Below are 19,454 nucleotides of genomic sequence, written 5' to 3' on the forward strand. Positions count from 1 at the left end.
TCAAAACATTATAGCAGGCCAATTCATACAGATATCCTCACAAACTAGGAAGATAAAGGTTTTAAACAGTAGTAGTGTAAAAGTTATCAATATTGAATTTCAGAATAGATGACTTTAAGCCATGGAGAGGTGAGAAGTGTTAGTCTTTCCATACTTAAAGACTAAGCTAATTTTCCATTAAAAAGCATTTGACTGCCCAAGTAGCTTCACTAAAACTAAAGTACATTTAAAAAGGTCCTTGTACAATGATCTATAAAGCCCTGAAAGTTCTTGGAACCAATTGCTATAGTTCAGGCAAGACTGGTGGAGGCATTTCTGCTCTCTGCTCTAGAGACTGAACTCTAAGATCAGTGGCAGGGCATCTTCAACAGACAGCTCTCTCCTCCAAAATTCACCCCTCTGAAGATTCAAAGTTTGGTGTTTTCAGGGTGCAACCTTGGTAAGTTTTACTACTGGGGTCTGACCATCATATAGAAATAGTCTTATTTTAACTCTATTTTAAAACAACTGTAGGGTGCCCAGGTGCTATACATTAGATACCATGAACAAACTAGGTGTTTAAAAAAACAAAAAAACAAAAAAAACAAAACACTCAACTATTTAGGAAGTTTTAACAGATATACAAATTCTTGTCATGTAAATATCAGACACAAAACATAGTCATTACAAAAGTGAGCTTGTTTATAGACAGAAGTATTTTCCTACAGACAAATGGGTTGTTCATAACGCCTTTAAATCATTTACATAGTTATCCTATCGAAAAGTGTGTCTTACCTATTCAGATCTTCAAAGTCCTTTGAATAACCATCTTGGGGAGAATAAGGACTTTTCTGGTATGGTCTATAAGGATTTATGCTAAGAGAGACAAGAAATATGAGATTAGGTATGTTCGATCAAAAGAGCTTTTCCATAGCTACAATTAAAAAGTTTAAGTTTTACATACTGGTACTCTAAAGTTCTTAATGGACTTTCCAAATTCCTGTTTGTTTTGGTTTTAAAACAAATGCTATTATAAAAGAATTTGCTTAATTCCAGGGCTGCAGTATTATTGTGAAGCAAAACATATCTTCCTTTCAGTCAAAGGAAGACAAAACATTCCTAAAAAACTTTCCTTCACAAATCTTGGGCATCTGTAAGCCAGTGACACTTTCATATTTCCTTGTAAGGTTTTGCCTGCATTGAGCTAGGTCTACACAGCCAACTGGGGTGGGATTCCTCTGCTCCTCACACATACTTACATAGCTCTCATCAAGATAGCTCAAGTATAAATAGCAGTGCATCCACTGGTAGTGGCCATGGAGGCAAGGCTGAACCATGCCGAGTATGTACTCGCCTGAAACCAGCTCATCCATATTTCCATGGCCGCTATCAGTGCTAACGCAGCTGTACTATTATTTATACTTGCGCTATCTCAACAAGAGCTATCATGTGTGTAGGAGCAGGGGAAATCACGTCCCTAGCTTGAAGAGTAGGCACAGTCTTAGAAAAAATGCCTTATAACATAAAACAAAGCAGCTACATTTTGTTTACAGCCAGCTTCTGCTGACGTTTTATTCTTCCTTTTAATGAAATGTTGATGTCATACCAGCTGTCATGAAGTTTTGCAATCAGGGATGAGACATTTTAGGGCAAGTGTTATTTACATTCTGCTTACACCACCTCTATCTGTAGCTTTGGATGATCTAACGTTTTCCCCTGAACCCATAGTTGCTAGTGAGTGTAGAGTCTGAAGCACATGTTAACACAACTGATTTTGGATCTTGCAGTAAAGACTTAACTGATTTGTTGCCCATAACAAGATGTGGTAAAAACTAAGTATATAAATGCAATTTAAGCAAGGCTTTTGAATGGTAGTAAACTTCAGATTACCTATAATTTTAAGCATTTAATTTGTTATAAAAATCCAATCCTATACACTGGTTCATTTTGTTCTGCAAGAGATGCCTATGCTAACAAAGCCAAATATATTTTCACACAAAAGGTCACAGGTGAGTGCTTCACTTTCTTATTCTTAATATTTATATTATGGTGGTAGCCAGAGGCCCCAATGAAGATTAGGGTTAAAGAGTGCTATGTGTTGTACAAACTGTTAGACAAGGTTCCCGCCTCAAAGAGCTTACACTTTAAAACAAGCAACACAAAAAGGGTGGGGGAACAGGGAGACAATCTAATGTGTATATTTACACAAACATACTGTTTTAATTGTCTTGATGAAAAGACACCCTAAATTTGCATACAAATCAAGGACAGAAAATGAGTTTAGTTTATGTATTACATAATTAGTTTATGTATTACAGTTAGAAGAATGAAGTTTTTCTGCACTGGCAAGAGGATTGACTAAAAGCCCTAACAGAACTTGATCTCTAATGTCTATAATATTTCAGTTCTACTTCATCAGAAAGAAGAGCAAGATAGGATTTGATATAGAGAAAAGACTGGACACAGAAAGAATCACAAGAGTTATTTGGGAAAACCTTCTTACTCTGAGGTGAATAGGGGAAGGCTAGTATGAGAAACTTAAGTCACTAATAGACCAAGTGCCTGGGGATTTGATAAGGATCACATAGGCTTGGTACAATTTTGTTTCATGAGGGTAGTGCCAATATGAAGTCCATAGGATAAAAGGAATAAGCAGACGGCTCAACATGAAAAAGTCAAAAGTAAATTGCTTTGAATGGGAACACAGGCTGACTAGGATGATGTCCAAAAACAAAATCAGTAGCCATAAAGAAAAGCAGCAGGATATTTGGATGCCAACCAACCAATAGGAGAAAAGGTAAAGTTAAGACAAAAATCTCTTGTCAAGAGGTCAGGAATCTTGCAACACCAGTAGAGAGCCAGCTTCACTTGAAATACACTGTAGTTGACTTAAGTTATTCATATTTTAACTATGTTGTCAAAGTTACAAATATTTTATCACCTGAAAAATGGAACTGATAGCTATTCATGATAATTAGAAAACTGCTTTGGAAATCCTAGCACATCAAAAACCTATTCAGGAACTAACTATATATAAACTGGATGTGCCTAATGCTTAGTTGCATGCCAGGCACCTTGATAAGGTAGGTCCAATCTACCACAAGATAAATGGTCCCAGCAGCAGGTAATACAGATTACCACATTGCTCAAGTACAGAAGTGCTAACATCTTGGGAGATGTCAGCCATTTGACATGGACCAGGATCCTGCAACATTATCTTGTTGCACTTGCAGCCAGCTCTACCAGTATCAGCACTTTTGGGCTGTGCTATTGCATGGCTGCTGCTGAGATAGCAAGAAAGAAACAAGGATGAAAGGATAACTGGATGGACAAAAGCGGTGGTCCCAATAGTAGTCCAAAAATTCTTCTGCAAAGAATAGAAGAGGACACTTCCATATCCAAAAGATCAGAAGTTTAGTTTTAAAAACTTAGTTTCTCAACCTAGTTAGTAAGAATTTGAATTCTCCAGGAGTCTTAATTATTTTGATGGAATAATCTGATATAGCCAGGAATCTAAGGTGGATAATTCTAAATAAAATATTGTTTCCACAAACACAAACCTAGTAACTTCTATAAGTTTTCATCCATTATCAGAAAACTTTTGAGAAAGCCAGTAAAAGAATGCAACTGTAGAGTTAGTTCACATTGACTATTTTTGAAGAAATCCTGCATTCTGGGAAGTATCAATGTTTATCTCATAATTGGGAGAAACAGACAAAAGTCTTAAATCACTGTGTTGGTAATATAAAAAAGTATATGAGAATGTGGGAAGGAAATGAAGAGGGAGATAAGAGGCTAAGGAGGCTCTACTTGGGAAAAGAAAATGGTAAGAATAGAAGAAACTGGGGAAAATAATATGCACATTGTGAAGACCTGAAGACTGATCAAGAACTCATTCATGCTAGTACTAAAGGAATATTAAGGAAAAGTGAACAAAAACTGTAAGATTGTCCCCTCTAACATTTACTAAAGGAGTTTTGTTTACTTTGATACAAGTCTAACTTATGAAGACATCTAGAAGGGAAAACAAGTGTACGCTTACAAATAGAATGCACAATAGCGTTTTTACACACAAAACTGGATGAAGAAAAAGTCCACCTTTTTATAATCTACTTAAAAACTCAATAAATCTGTTGCATATTACTTACTCCAGAAGGCGTGGAATCCATCCGGGTCTATGCCTGGACCCAAAATGAAAAGAGCTTGGATTAAGTTATATTGACGACAAACCGTAAAAAAACAGCAGTTAAATCAAGATTAGTAAAATGTGCTGAGTTTCTTCAGCAGCACAGACCTTATGCACCACACTTTCAGATTATCATAAAATGTTTTAAGGAGCGAATAAGCTAAAGAAAAAATGGAAATTGTGTTGTGTTGTAAAGGAATCTGATTTTTGGAGTAGGTGTGTTCCTTGAAGCTATCTCTTGAAAGCCCCAAGTACTCAGAGGCATATGCAAACCTTACTCACCTCAATTGTAGAAAGAGGAAAAGAGCAAAGAAAGGAGAGTTAGCGATACTGATTAAATGAAATTCAACTACTAACACTAGTAATCTATATTTTATCCTTCATGCCATGAGCTATGCAGCAGTTATGAGCCATATAGCAGGGCACTAGATTGCTCGTAAACTTGCCATTTCTAATAAACTATCAAGAGATGTGTACAGAGGAATATTTTATATGTATTTATACAACATACCCCAAAAATGATCCAGTTGGCTGCTTTACTACTGTCTAACAAAAGATTTCCCTTTTTCCAGATGCAGCTTGTTGATAAAGCTGGCCTTTCCATGACAAACTTCAAAGGGTTTTGAAATACATGATTTTGTTCACCTGACAAGAATAATTGTTGGCCAAAATAAGAAATCCTAAATTCTGATCTCCTTACCAAAAGACGTTCTTGGATCTGTATATTAATTTTATTTAGGGAAATGAAAGTTTGGAAAGAAATAAAGGTAATTGCTTGCTAAACATGAAATTTAGAAAGCCATTCAGAAAAGAATTAGAAATTGATTAAGAAACTACCCTTGTGTAACTGAGCAAAAATTAGGATAATAATCTTAATCCTCCAGAACTTCTGGATGAAGTAGCTACAGTAATAAATAAATGGTCTTATGCAAAAGTGGGACTGGCTGAAGATCTAGTCTCAAACACCTTCTACAATAGCTTGAAATTTTAACACTAGAACTTTAAAGTGACATGGTGCAATAGGAGAGTGGACCGTACAGAGAAATAAGATGACCAGCACAGGAGGAAAGTAAGAAACAAGTGAGCTGTCCTAATTATCTCCTATAGACACTGCTACCAGATGCTCTCAGATTATGCGCAAAGTACCACTATGAGATCTAGACATGGATGCCAAAAGATCCTGTACCAATTGAGAGAGAGATTTTTTTCCTCTCTGTACCATAAAGAAAAGACACTTCATATCTAATTCTGTCCTGAACATGCAGGGGTCTTCACACTCTGAGTTTCAGATATTCTGTGCATTTAATTACTGAGAAATCAAAATGTACTCTAAGCCTTTCTATTTAAGCTGTTAGTTATAAGGCTTCACGCACGACAGCAGAAAGCTACATCTAGGATTACACTGACAGATGTATTACTTAGAAGAAACAGATTCTTCAAGCTACAATGGTAGTATAATGAGGACAGCTGTTTGGTCTTACTTCATTTATTTTGACTATTCTCAAATGAATGTCATTGGACAGGAGAATGTAAAAGCTACTTAAATTCAACTGATGGTGTCAGGTTCTATTTAACTGCTTGAGTTTAAAAAAAAAAAAAAAAAAAAGAGCAACATTTTGAAATATCCTGGAAGTTCTACATGAGGTCTGAAGATTAAGAAATAGGTTTTGACTTAGTGCCTCCTGGGTCAATTCTCATTAATCTAAAAATTGCTTCTTGGTGTAGGTCAAGACTTTTAGTGTCCCAAAGGTCAGAAAATTGACAAAGTTACTAAATATCTACTAGCTAGAGGAGTAAACCTACTAGCCAATGATAGATGCAAAAGATAAGTAGAGAGCCTCCACATCAGTGATCTCCAGGAAGAATCACGTGTTGTAAAGTACAACCTCCTGCCATAGGTAATGGAAGTGCTAGAATTCATGCATTGGGCTCCAGCTTTCATATCAGCATCTGGCTACTTGATATCTGATAAATGTGAAGCTTCACCAACTTCTAGCTACTGGAAAAGAAAAGACGTTTCTCTGGATACTGCAAGGAAAACACAGAAAAAGCTTCCGGGACTCTAGTCTTCTCCCACACCACAGATTTTTTATTTATATATTTATTTATTTATTTTGGGGAATGGGGGGCATGAAAAATTCTAGCATTGATTTATGCTGATGAGATTTTGCCAGATGCCAGCAGACCAAAACTGATACTCTCAACTATTTCATTGCTGCCCACAGGGTTGCCCACACAAATAGGAGTGATTAGTCTTATTAATTTTACATTGCTAGTGGGCACAGCTATGAGGCACTGCAGACTCAGGAAAACCACCACTACCACCACATTGGCTTATGTTCAGTAGGTCATCTTCATAACAGAAGTGGCTAGAAACGGTCTGGGTTTTTTATATGAAAGTTTGAATTCTGCAAAGAAGTGCTGGTTAGGCCTCTGCATGCAGAAGGCTTCCCACTGGTGAGCAGGCACATGATTTTTTCAATCTCTACCCTTGATATGATGATGCTTTGATGTCTGTGTTACCTTGAGTAAGTTTGTTCAAAGGGTATTTTGTAAAGATAGTCCGTCTTATCTATTTTAATATACTTTTAATGTAGACAAGTTGTAATCTAGTTTCATTTTGGTCCTTTACTGGACACCTTAACCTCAGCCATAATATCACTTGAGCAAACGAGGGAACTCTAGGCCTTACCCAACCCCTTAACCTTTTCTTGAGCAAATATCCACATTGAAAATAGGTGAAAGGCCAAAACCTTTCAGCACACTGGCTGATAATTAGCCACAGTAGTTCCTCTGTAAGAAAACTGTGAATTATTGCTTCCCAATCCTTGGAGACTAGGCTCATCAACCGAACCCTGCTCTCTACTTTCACAGTTCATCCATTTAGCTCTAAATTATTATGCCCATTCCTTTGAAATGTTTAACAACAGTTACAGAAAGAAGTGTATGAAATTCTTTGAGTCGCAAACTGACCTTCCACTAGAGCACTAGAATGTCAAATTTATCAGTGTGGATGAGATTTCTCATGCTTAATTTCAGTGCAAGATTGTTTTTTGTTATGCAAGCACACACAAAAAACCTTTTTTTACACACTGATTTTCTCCCCCTCCTTCAAAAACAAAGAGATATGAAATTTGAAAAACAACCTATTTGTCATGTACTAGTCCTCATTGATATATATGAAAAAATGTTCAAAGTCTTGATTCTGCAATTTACAGCATGTAGGCAAACTACTGCACCCTCATGGAGCCCTACTGAAATCAACATGGCTCTTTGTGGGCACAACAGTCCATCCATATGTTATAAATTGCAAGATCGGGGCTTAAGGGTGAAATTCACCCCGTACAGAGGACCAGCACAAGGTCTGCACACCACTTAAGTTCTCATAGGACGTAAAGACTGCTTTTGGACATCAACTGGGGTTGAAGTGGTGCATAAACTTTGTGCTAGTCCTCTGCATAGGAGTAATTTCACCCCATAGAAGTTAGAATTGAAAATGTAACTGACTGATTGAAAATGTGTTGTCCAAGCACAATATTTTAGGAATGTTTTTGAACACCGATTCGCACAGACATCAGAGTGTGTTCAAACAGTACAGTACTACCAACAACTGGATAGAGTACTTCCTTATTCCTCTATAAGTTACACAAATGACACTAACAACAGTATATACAATATTCATTTCAGAAAATTTTACAAATTGTAGTTCTCATACTGACTACAAAGTTCCTTTCAAGCTATTGTTTCATAACATAAAATGCACAAGATAAAAGTAACAATTTCCAGCAGATACCAAATGTTCATATGTTGATATTTTAAATGCTTAGCTAATTTGTTTTCTAGATTATAGAAGTAGACTATCACTGTTTCATGCTAAACATAGGCTCCAATTTTAAGCATGTGATTAACTTCACACACAGAGGCCTTGGCTACACTGGCAATTCACAGCGCTGCACGTGCTGCGCTCAGGGGTGTGAAAAAACACCCCCCCTGAGCGCAGCGAGTGCAGTGCTGTAAAGCGCCAGTGTAATCAGTGCCTGCAGCGCTGCACGCTCGCTCGCAGTGCTGCAAGCTATTCCCCTCGGAGAGGTGGAGTACTTGCAGCGCTGCGAGAGAGCTCTCGCAGCGCTGGTGGCGTGACTACACTCGCGCTTCACAGCGCTGCCGCGGCAGCGCTGTGAATCCGAAAGTGTAGCCAAGCCCTAAGTAATCCCCCTGTAGTCAATGGAACAACTCACTGCATCAAGTTAATATGATGAAGTCTTCCCAGGAATGGGGCCTTAAAGAATACAATTATGTATTTCATAGAATTATAGTAAGTAGAATTGGGTGTGACTGTTTCTATTTTCCTTTTTATATATTCTATATATATGCATGTTTGTTTTGTTAAAGACATTCAACTCTTTAAAGTGACTGAATTTTAAAACAATGACAGTGAAATGACCACAATTCTCAGACTCGTATATGAAAATAAGTGTTAGTGTTTTCATAAGTATCTGTAGAAACAAATGTTCAAGTGTTTATATTTATTTTACTTTACCTTTTATCCACAATAGGTTTCTGAACTTGACCCCTGGTAACCTTAACCCAAGATGACATTTTAATTCCTAGGGAAACAAAATACATTGCATTTATTCTCTTCACAAGTGAAGTGAGAAAACAGTCTTTAAACAGCAATAGTACATTGCAATTTTTTTAAACAACTGACAGCTTGCAACTTGTTAAAAATATTGTATTTCATAACCAAGCTTGTGGATCATCTCTAGTTGAGTGAGATCTCTTTGTATGTTTTTGCAGTAACCTTAACTATCTTGAGTAATTTTTTGTATCATCTGTAAATGTGTTCACTCCTTTTCCAGATCATTTATGAATATGCTGAACAGTACTCGTCCCAATACAAATCCTTGGGGGACCCTGCTATTTACATCTCTGCTGCAAAAAATGACCATTTATTCCTACTCTTTGTTTCCTGTCTTTTAACCAGTTACTGATTCATGAGAAGCCCTTCCTCTTACCCTATGACTGCTTACTTTGCCTTAAGGGCGTTTGGCGAGGGATCCTGTCAAAGGTTTTCTGAAAGTCCAAGAACACTATATCCACTGGATCACCCTTATCCAAATACTTGTTGACATGCTCAAAAAATTCTAATAGATTGAGGAGCATGGTTTCCCTTTACAAAAGTGGTGTTGACTCTTCCCTAACATATTGTGTTCATTTAGCTGTTTGAATTTTATTCTTTACTATAACCTCAACCAATTTGCCTGGTACTGAAGTTAAGCTTCATGACCCGTAATTGCCAGGATCCCCTCTGGAGTCTCTTTTAAAAATCCAGTATTATGTTAGCTATGCTCTAGTCATCTGTTACAGAGGCTGATTTAAGCAATAGGTTACATACCACAGTTAGAAGTTCTACAGTTTCATGTCTGAGTTCCTTCAAAACTCCTGGGTGAATACCATCTGGTCCTGGTGACTCTTTACTGTTTAATTTATCAATATATTCAAAAACCTTCTCTACTGACACTTCAAACTTGGACAATTCCTAAAATAGGTCACCTAAAATCAATGGCTTACGTGTGGGAATCTCCCTCACATCCTCTGCAGCGAAGACTGATGCAAAGAATTCATTTAGCTTCTCTGCAAATACCTTGTGTTCCCTGAGTGCTCCTGTAGCACAGGGGTGGGGAACCTACGGCCGGATCCAGCCCATTGTTTCATTTCATCTGGCCCGCAGCAAGTCTCCGCTCGCTGGATTGCCAGAAGTCCAGTCGGCTCTGCGCAGCTCTCGGAAGCGACAGGCATGTCTCTATGGCCCCTAGGAGCTGGGGCGATCAGGAAAGCTCCGTGCACTACCCCCGCCCCCTGCGCCAGCTCTGCAGCTCCCATTGGTCAGGAACCGCGGCCAGCGGAAGCTGCAGGGGCAGTGCTTGCGGACGCAGGGGGCATGCATCACACAGAGCTGCCTGGCTCCTCTGCCTAGCAGGGAGTCTGCTTTAGCCATGCTGCACCACCGACCGGGAGCCATCTGAGGTAAGTGCCGGGGCTTTGGAGCTGTGCTCCGGCTCCGCTCCAGGCTCCGCTCCAAAGCCCTGGTAAGCATCGCCTGGCCGAAGCCCACACCCCAAATCCCCTGTCCCAGATTGGAACCCCCCTCCCTGCACCCTCACCCCAACCCTCTGCCCCAGGTCTGAACCCCCCAGTACCCTAACTCCCTCCCTGCACCCCCACCTGCACTCCAACCCAGGTCAGAACCCCCTCCCGCACCCTAACCCCCTCCTAGACCCCACATCCCCACCCTAACCCTTTGCCCCAGCCCTGAGCCACCTCCTGCACCAAAACTCCCTCCCAGAGCCTGCACCCCAAACCTCCTCCAACACCCTACCTGGAGCCTGCTCCCACACTCCAAACCCCTTGGCCCCAGCCTGGAGTCCCCTCCTGCAACCCAAACCCCTCATCCCCAGCCCCACCCAAGAGCTCGCACCCCCAGCTGGAGCCGCAACTCCCTGCCCCAGACTGGAGCCCCCTCCCACACCCTGAACTCCTCATTTCTGGCCCCAGCCCGGAGCCTAGGGGAAGCCCCAAGCCTCCAGGCCCCCCCACAGGGCTGAAGCCATGAGAGCTGGCTTGACCCACTGCGGGGGGAAGCCCCGAGCCCTACCGCCCCCTATGGGGCTATGTGTGGCCCGCAACCAATTTTTTCTGTGGGCTAGCGGCTCCGATAGAAAAAAGGTTCCCCACCCCTGCTGTAGCACCTTTATCATCCAGTGGTCCCTCTGACTTTTTGGCAGGCTTCCTGCTTCTGAAATACTTTTCAAATTCTAACGGCAATTTTTTTAGAGCAACTAGCCTAGAACACAAAAACTTTCTTGGACTGCCTAATCATACTTTTACATTTGACTTGCCAGAGTTTACGTTCCTATTTTTCTCAGTAAGATTTTTACTTCCAATTTTTAAAAGATGCCTTTTTGCCTCTAACGACCTTGTTTACTCTGCTGTTTAGCCACGGTGGCATTTTTTTGGTCCTCTTACTGTTTTGTTTTGGGGGGGGTTGGAGGGTAGGACAAAAATATTTAGCTTGAGCCTCTATCAAGGTGTTTTTAAATAGTCTGCATGTTGTTTGCAGGCATTTCACCTTTGTGACTGTTCCTTTTAATTTCCATTTAACTAGCTTCCTCATTTTTGTTATTGCCCCCTTTTTTAAGTTAAATGCTACTGTGGTGGGTTTCTCTGGCAATTTCCCACCCTACAAGGATGTTAAATGTAATTACATTATGGCCGCTATTACTGAGCGGTTCAGCTATATTTGCCAGTTGGACCAGATCCTGTGCTAAATCAAAAATTACCTCTCCCTACGTGGGTTCCAAGACAAGCTGCATTCATTCATGCTGTCCCTGCTTCTAGTGGGGGCCCTAGTCAATATGAGGTTAGTTGAAATCCCCCATTATTATTGCATTTTCTGCCTTTGGAGCCTCTCTAATCTCCCTAAGCATTTCACAATCATTGTCACCATTCCTTCTACTAAACTCTTACTGTTCAAGCATAGAATTTCTATCCACAGAGCTCCTACAGTACAATTTGATTAATTTAAGATTTTTATTTTGACTCTATGCTTTCTTTTAGTGCCATTCCCCAAACAGCATAACCTACTGTGTTATTCCTATATATTTGAGCCCTTGTATTACCGTGTCCCATTGACTATCCTCATTTCACCAAATTTTCATGATGCTCATTATACCAACCTACTCATTTACGACAGACACTCTAGTTCACCCATCTTAGTATTTAGACTTCCAGCATTCATATATAAGCACTTGTACATTTTATCAATATGAATTTGAAGTCCAGTACTGGTAGGGTGACCATATTTCCCCAAGGGAAAGCAGGACACTGTGTGGGGCTGGCCCGAACCCCCACGCAGGGCTGACATCGCATGTTCCGTCTGACCCCACTTTTTTGACAAACGCGGTCATTTGTCCTGTTTGCTCTTGCCAATTGATCAGGGCTTAAAAAAGGGGCTGTCCCAGCCAAAACGGGACGTATGGTCACCCTAAGTACTGGTTTCTTTGCAGCATAATTTCAGAAGTAACAGAGTGGCAAAATGGTCTGGATGTATTCTCAAAATATAGTTTATGAAAACAGTGTGACCTGATTAGAGCAGCCTTCTAGACACCAAGGCCCCATCTTGACAGGCACAAAGGTGTATTTTTCAACCAGGTTAGCTCAATTGAAGAAGCTTAATACCCACAGAGGTGCCAAGTTCAATGGATCTCAGAATGGTGCAATATAAAAGGAGACAAACAAATTGATGCATCTCTATCTGGCTTAACAAATGGTTGGAAATACAGCGTTAAAGAGCGATAACGAACTGAATCGAAGCTCGCTAATGGGCCGGCAAGAGCCGAAGCCCGTTAGTGCCAGCCGGCTCCCTCCATCCCCGGGATGGCTGCGTGTCGGGGGCGGAAAGGGCCTGGGGATAGAGGATGCGCTGCACAAACAACGTTAATTAGAGGCCGATGCTCTTCAGGGCTCCGCGCCGCATCCCGAGCTCGGGCCGGACCCAGAGACATTTAACCCTCTGCCGTAGGGCGCCCAGTGGACGCCACCCTCCCCTCTGCTCTGCGCCGGGGCTGGGCTCCCAGGCTCGGACGGGGACAGCCCCTGCGCCCGCCCTCTAGCAGACCTGCCCCCCTCTCGGCCGCGGCCCGGCAGGCCCTGGGAGCCCCGCACTCACGGCTCGGGGACTCCACGCAGCGGCCGCCGCCTCCGCTTCTCGCGCACAAAGCAACGGCGGCCGGTTTGCCGGAGGCTGCCTGGGGAGAAATGGAAGCACCTCCCCTTCCCCCGCGCTGCCAGGAGAAGAGGGAGCGTCAGGGCCAGCAGCGGCTGCAGCCTCCCGCCACAGTGACCCCTTTTGGTGGTGCCGGGGAACTGTGCCCCAGAGAGAAAACGATTGGGGCACCCATCTCTCCCCGCCCCCGGTGGGGCCCCGGTCACCATGGGAACCCCCCCAGCACCCATACCTCCCCTTCCTCTGCGGGACCCCACTTACCATAGGGACACCTCCCAGCACCCATCCCTCCTCTCCCTCTGTGGGACCCCGTCACCCCACTTACCATAGGGACACCTCCCAGCACCCATCCCTCCTCTCCCTCTGTGGGACTCCACTTACCATGGGGACCCCTCCCAGCACCCATCCCTCCTCTCCCTCTGTGGGACCCCGTCACCCCACTTACCATAGGGACACCTCCCAGCACCCATCCCTCCCCTCCCTCTGTGGGACCCCGTCACCCCACTTACCATAGGGACACCTCCCAGCACCCATCCCTCCCCTCCCTCTGTGGGACCCCACTTACCATAGGGACACCTCCCAGCACCCATCCCTCCTCTCCCTCTGTGGGACTCCACTTACCATGGGGACCCCTCCCAGCACCCATCCCTCCTCTCCCTCTGTGGGACCCCACTTACCATGGGGACCCCTCCCAGCACCCATCCCTCCCCGCCCCTTGTGGGGCCCTGGTCACCATGGGAACCCCCCCAGCACCCATCCCTCCCCTTCCTCTGCGGGACCCCACTTACCATAGGGACACCTCCCAGCACCCATCCCTCCCCTCCCTCTGTGGGACCCCACTTACCATAGGGACACCTCCCAGCACCCATCCCTCCTCTCCCTCTGTGGGACCCCACTTACCATGGGGACCCCTCCCAGCACCCATCCCTCTCCGCCCCTTGTGGGGCCCTGGTCACCATGGGAACCCCCCCAGCACCCATCCCTCCCCTTCCTCTGCGGGACCCCACTTACCATAGGGACACCTCCCAGCACCCATCCCTCCCCTCCCTCTGTGGGACCCCACTTACCATAGGGACACCTCCCAGCACCCATCCCTCCTCTCCCTCTGCGGGACCCCACTTACCATGGGGACCCCTCCCAGCACCCATCCCTCCCCGCCCCTTGTGGGGCCCTGACTACCATGGGAACCCCTCCCAGCACCCATCCCTCCCCTCCCTCTGCGGGACCCCACTTACCATGGGGACCCCTCCCAGCACCCATTTCTCCCCGCCCCTTGTGGGGACCTGGTCACCATGGGAACCCCCCCAGCACCCATCCCTCCCCTCCCTCTGCGGGACCCCACTTACCATAGGGACACCTCCCAGCACCCATCCCTCCCCTCCCCTTGTGGGGCCCTGGTCACCATGGGAACCCTTCCAGCACCCATCTCTCCCCTCCCTTTGTGGGGCCCTGGTCACCATGGGAACCTCTTTGGGGCCCTGGTCACCATGGGAACCCCTCCCAGCACCCATCCCTCCCCTCCCTCTGCGGGACCCCACTTACCATGGGGACCCCTCTCAGCACCCATCCCTTCCCTCACTCTGTGGGACCCTGACTACCATGGGAACCTCTGCCGACACCCTGGGCCGCCCGGGGGGTGGGGGCAATTTGCCCCAGGCACCGCAGGGGCCCCCACGAGAATATTGTATTCTATAATATTGCAACTTTTTTTATGGAAGGGGCCCACAAAATTTCTTTGCCCCAGGCCTCCTGAATCCTCTGGGTGGCCCTGCTGGCACCTCTCCTCACCCTGTTGGGTACAAGGCAGCTCATCTCTCCCTTCCACTCTGTAGAGCCTGTGAGTGCCATGGGATACCCCTCAGTTACCTATCTCCCACCGCCCATCCCTTTGTGGTCTTGGTTATTGTGAGGAACCTCCCCTCGTATCTCTTCCCATCCCCTCTGTGATGTCCTGGTTTCTATGTGGGATGATCAATATATGTGAATAGGGATCGAATTTATGAATTTGTTGTGGTGCCAGTTTTCTAAAATTGACATTTTACAAACCACATTTGCTAATTTGATAAACATTATAGCCAATATTTTAATGGAATGTAACTGGATAATTGCTCATTACTGAATCCAGAGTGTTAGATTACTAATGTTAGTGCTAGATTATTTTCAGGTCAACTTTTACCTGGAACAGTACTTTTCAAATCAGGACACTTATCCAGATTGTCAAAGGTATTTAGGCTCCTAACTTCCATTGATTTTAATGGAAATTAGGAGCCTAAATACCTTTGAGGATCTTGGTAAGTGTCCTGATTACAATGGAAGTTAGGAGCCTAAGTACCTGTGAGGATCTGGACCTTAGTTACTCTTAACCAATCAATATATTGTATTAATTGACCAAGAACCACTTTGGTACATAATCAACAGTTTAATAAATTAAGTTTGGATATCAGCCTACCACACGCTATCTTGAAGGCAATGGACATAGAGGTCAAGCACAAGCAGTTATACCATAGAACAATACAAATCACCAAGATTTCTTATTACATTTACTTAAAATAATCAGTTATTGATTCTTTAGTATTTCTAATAATACATTTATCATACTTAAAGTAATTTGCCAAGGAGTAAAAATATAGTTGGTCTTAAGGCACTCTTACGAATGGTGTCCCTGTTATTTCTAATGTTTGGTTTGAAGGGGACTAGTTTAAAGCATCAAAAGAAATAGTTTAGAAGTTTTCTTTGAGGTTTTCTTAGGCCAATTTACTTGGATTTACAAGGAGAAACATATATGTAATGTGTATATATATATACAGCAGTACATTGTTAAAATCCCAAAATATAGTTCCTTGGGATGTCAACAGAAAGACTGCAGACACAGCAAGGTAACCTTAAGAGAATGGAAAGGCTATTGGCTGGTATAAGCATCCAATAGCACTACAGGGTTCTGCAGCTTCTTTGCTGGGTTCAGCAAACTCTGAAGTTCCACATTGAGGTTCCACTGTTTCAGTTTTAATTAGAGGAGAGCAAGTCACTTATTTTGTACTGGACATCTGTCAGGCTCTCACTTTTCTGCTCCCTCAGTTTCTGTGCTACTTACCTTGATATCCAGTAGATGGCAATGGTGTATAACAAATGTCTTTTATCCTTTTCTTTTCGGAGGCTTTTTATGTTTATTCATTTCAATTACTGTATTTCTGAATTAACCAAACTAGACATTGGAATGTCCCCTTTAAGTAATTTATTTCAATATTTTAAATGCATACACAGAGTAGGTGCTTATATCTTTCAATATTCTTTTTCATTCTCATTCCACACAATTTATATCATTTCTAGAATCCAACAATCATTTAGAAAAAAAAATCCTTTACAGTTCCTCTACATTTAGTGGACATAGTCCATACATTCCTTGATTATATATCATGACTTTCATTTCACATCCTTCAGGGCTTACAACAGAACAAGAGACATTATACAGTAGTGAAGGAACAAGATAATTAATCATATATAGAGAAAGAAATGTCAGAAATTTCCAGTCAATTTCCCTGTGTAGACCTTAGACAATGTGTCTCACAAGTTTAAGGAGTGTATTGTTGGTCTTCTATTCTGGGCAAACAGAGGTGGAGTAAACAAACATTTTTTAGCCTTAATTGTCTTTGATAAAGAAAGAGTATTTCTTTCCTGATTTAAAGACCAGGAGAACCAACCTATAGTTATCAACAATATATTCATGACATATTTGACATTTGTATGTCTCACAGGACTCTCCAACAACAGCATCCATCTCTCCGCCTTTCTCACTGTCAGAAAATTAAGGACAGTACAAAGCAGTCTTCTCTTCTACCTTCCAGCCCCATAATCTACTCTTAGGGCATAGTCAGGATGGGCTAAGCACTCATTTCTCCCTATGTAGAATCTGCATCTGTAGGGGCTCCCCTTTACCTTCTAAGTACCCAACTTTCTCCTTTGACTGATACAGAACACCACTCCAACCCCATTATTAAGGAACTAAAGACAAAGCATGTAATGCTATTTTAGATGTATGTGGCATGGTTTAGAGATGTCACCTTCTGAACTGGTCCAAGGAAAATGTGCCACTAACTAGAAAACCTTAAAAAGAACAGGAGTACTTGTGGCACCTTAGAGACTAACAAATTTATTTGAGCATAAGCTTTCGTGGGCTACAGTCCACTTCTTCCGATGCCAAGCACCAACATCGTTGTAGCAACAATTTTAATAAAGTTAGAGGAGGCCATGAGAGCTGAACTCTAATAGTTCAAGAGAGACTCCCAGAACCTAGGAAAATGTAAACTGTAAACACTGCTGTTGGCCACTGTCTTTTCTAAGCAGAAATCAACAAGCCATTTTCTGAGTGTAACATTTAAAGAGCAACACAAGTAATCCAGATTAAACTCAGGCATCTTTCATGATAGTGTAGAGGTAGCAGCCAAGCATCTTTATAATTTCTCCACTCTTCAGATGCTTGTCCTCTCTCTCAAGTATATGGCAGCATCTGCAGAGCATCATTCTATAGATCAGGAGTCGGCAACCTTTCAGAAGTGGTGTGCCGAGTCTTCATTTATTCATTCTAATTTAAGGTTTCGCGTGCCAGTAATACATTTTAACGTTTTTAGAAGGTCTTTTTCTATAAGTCTATAATATATAACTAAACTATTGTTGTATGTAAAGTAAATAAGGTTTTTAAAATGTTTAAGAAGCTTCATTTAAAATTAAATTAAAATGCAGAGCCCTCCAGACCGGTGGCCAGGACCCAGGCAGCGTGAGTGCCACTGAAAATCAGCTCACGTGCCGCCTTCGGCACGCGTGCCATAGGTTGCCTACCCCTGCTATAGATGCAGTTGTACATCCATAAACCATTTCAAGGCCTCCTCTTTGGTATCATCCAATTCACCTTTGAATCCACATTTGTGGCACTGCATTATGATTGGATGGGTTGGATGTTCTCATCACAATTGCATGAAAGGGAGTCTTTGGTTTTCCACTTGTGGGTCAAGTAGCTTTATCTTCCATGGTTTATTCGGATGCAGTTCAATGTGGTCCAAAGTCTGCCTGGAAGGTCAAAACGATGAGGTTGGCTTTTTGGGTCCGTAGTAGCATGTTTCTTTGGAATGGTAGATGTGGTCCAGACACTTTGCTTGTCCTGACAATGATTAATATCTTTCACAAGCAGATGGAGACAGAGAAGGAATACATCTGTGTGAATTTACACCTTGTTGGCTTTGAAAAAATCAAATCCATTAATAAAAAACACAGGTGTTGAAGTCACTAGGCATAGCTACCAGGTAACTCGGGAGGGTGGAAGGCCATAAGTGCCGATGAAACCCCCCTGCTCTGGGTCTAAATGAGCCAAAGTAACTCCATCTTGTGAACTCTGACCAACCTAAATGCTAACAGCCTAGAAGCAGAATATGTAACAGTCAGCTTTTTTAGCAGACAGCTGCAGTTTCACTCAAACTAGCAAAAGCAGTAGTGATAAGGAAGAAGGAGGGAGGAAGGGGGGAAGTCTACTACGTCTAGGCTTGCAAGGCCAAAGATAAACATGCGGACGAGAACTTTTCTAACACGCCACAATGTAGTGCCTGCTGTAACTGCTGTCAGGAAGGGAGGGGTGGAGGGGAAACAAAACAAAAGGCTTATACAAATAGCTTGGAATATAAAATGGGAAACTTGCTTGTATTTGTTGCGCTTCTGATTTGAAACATGCTGGTCTCCTGAGTGCCTTTTCGAGATCTCGAATAAACTTGGTTTGCTTCTCCACCCTGGTGTGTTTATCAGTGCGGTGCACACCGGGCAACGAACCCCCTGTTGCTCCCTCGGTCCCTCTGGGCCGGCAACACAGGGAATTTGGTTTTTGTTTTGTATTCCCTAGTCATTGAACGGGCCACTACTTTACATGGTAGTACAGACACATGTAAGTTGCTCTGATCCCTGCTTTGTGTTTGAAAGTCTCTTCTTTGTAAACTAAACATAATTTCTAATGATCCTGAAAACTAGGCTCTCACTGTTGAGTTTTGGCATTACTCAAAGGGGGCATTTCAACTTTGTTATTTTTACTACATATATTGAAGGCTGACATCAACTCATTAATCCTCGTGCAAACCTACTTGCAACACTAAAACAAGAATGAGGTTTGATGGTATAATAAAGTTACCAAAATAAGTCATCTCCCTTTTTGGACCACATTTTTAAAGTGGAACCTATTAAACATACAAACAGTCAGTGTGCCAATATAACAGGTATTCACAGAAGGGACCACAAGGATTGTCTAGTCTAACCCCCAGTTTTAGTGACTGTGACTTGTCGTGTGGACCAAATTGCAGGACTGGGGCCAGTGTATGTCCCCACGGACAGAAAAGAGAGTAATAAAATACTCTAACAAAGAACTATGGGAGAATTTCTCACATTTATTTTCAACTGCAACCTCCAAACCAAGCAGTTATTTTTGCTGGCCTTTTATATTCCACATCCAAAAATTGTTTATACAGATTCAAT

The 19,454-nt window shown here is 42.7% G+C and overlaps 1 protein-coding gene across 5 annotated transcripts in view; it reads right to left on the reverse strand.

The window, feature by feature from the left end:
• Positions 1-12,986, reverse strand: part of LOC128848926 (nuclear receptor coactivator 5-like) — a 31,360-nt gene extending 18,374 nt beyond the window's left edge. For 4 of the 5 annotated variants that reach the window (XM_054049208.1, XM_054049205.1, XM_054049209.1 and 1 more), the window contains exons 1-4: positions 12,894-12,986; positions 8,706-8,772; positions 4,128-4,160; positions 775-855 (exon numbers count right to left, since the gene is read on the reverse strand). In XM_054049208.1, the coding sequence (XP_053905183.1) occupies positions 775-855; positions 4,128-4,160; positions 8,706-8,764 (173 nt within the window). In that variant the 5' untranslated portion in view covers positions 8,765-8,772; positions 12,894-12,986. The remainder of the gene's footprint in view (positions 1-774; positions 856-4,127; positions 4,161-8,705; positions 8,773-12,893) is intronic. The other variant, XM_054049207.1, reaches the window with a different exon arrangement.
• Between the last annotated feature and the right edge of the window lie 6,468 nt (positions 12,987-19,454).

This window comes from Malaclemys terrapin, chromosome 14 (genome assembly GCF_027887155.1).
Source record: "Malaclemys terrapin pileata isolate rMalTer1 chromosome 14, rMalTer1.hap1, whole genome shotgun sequence".
Lineage (NCBI taxonomy): Eukaryota > Metazoa > Chordata > Testudines > Emydidae > Malaclemys > Malaclemys terrapin.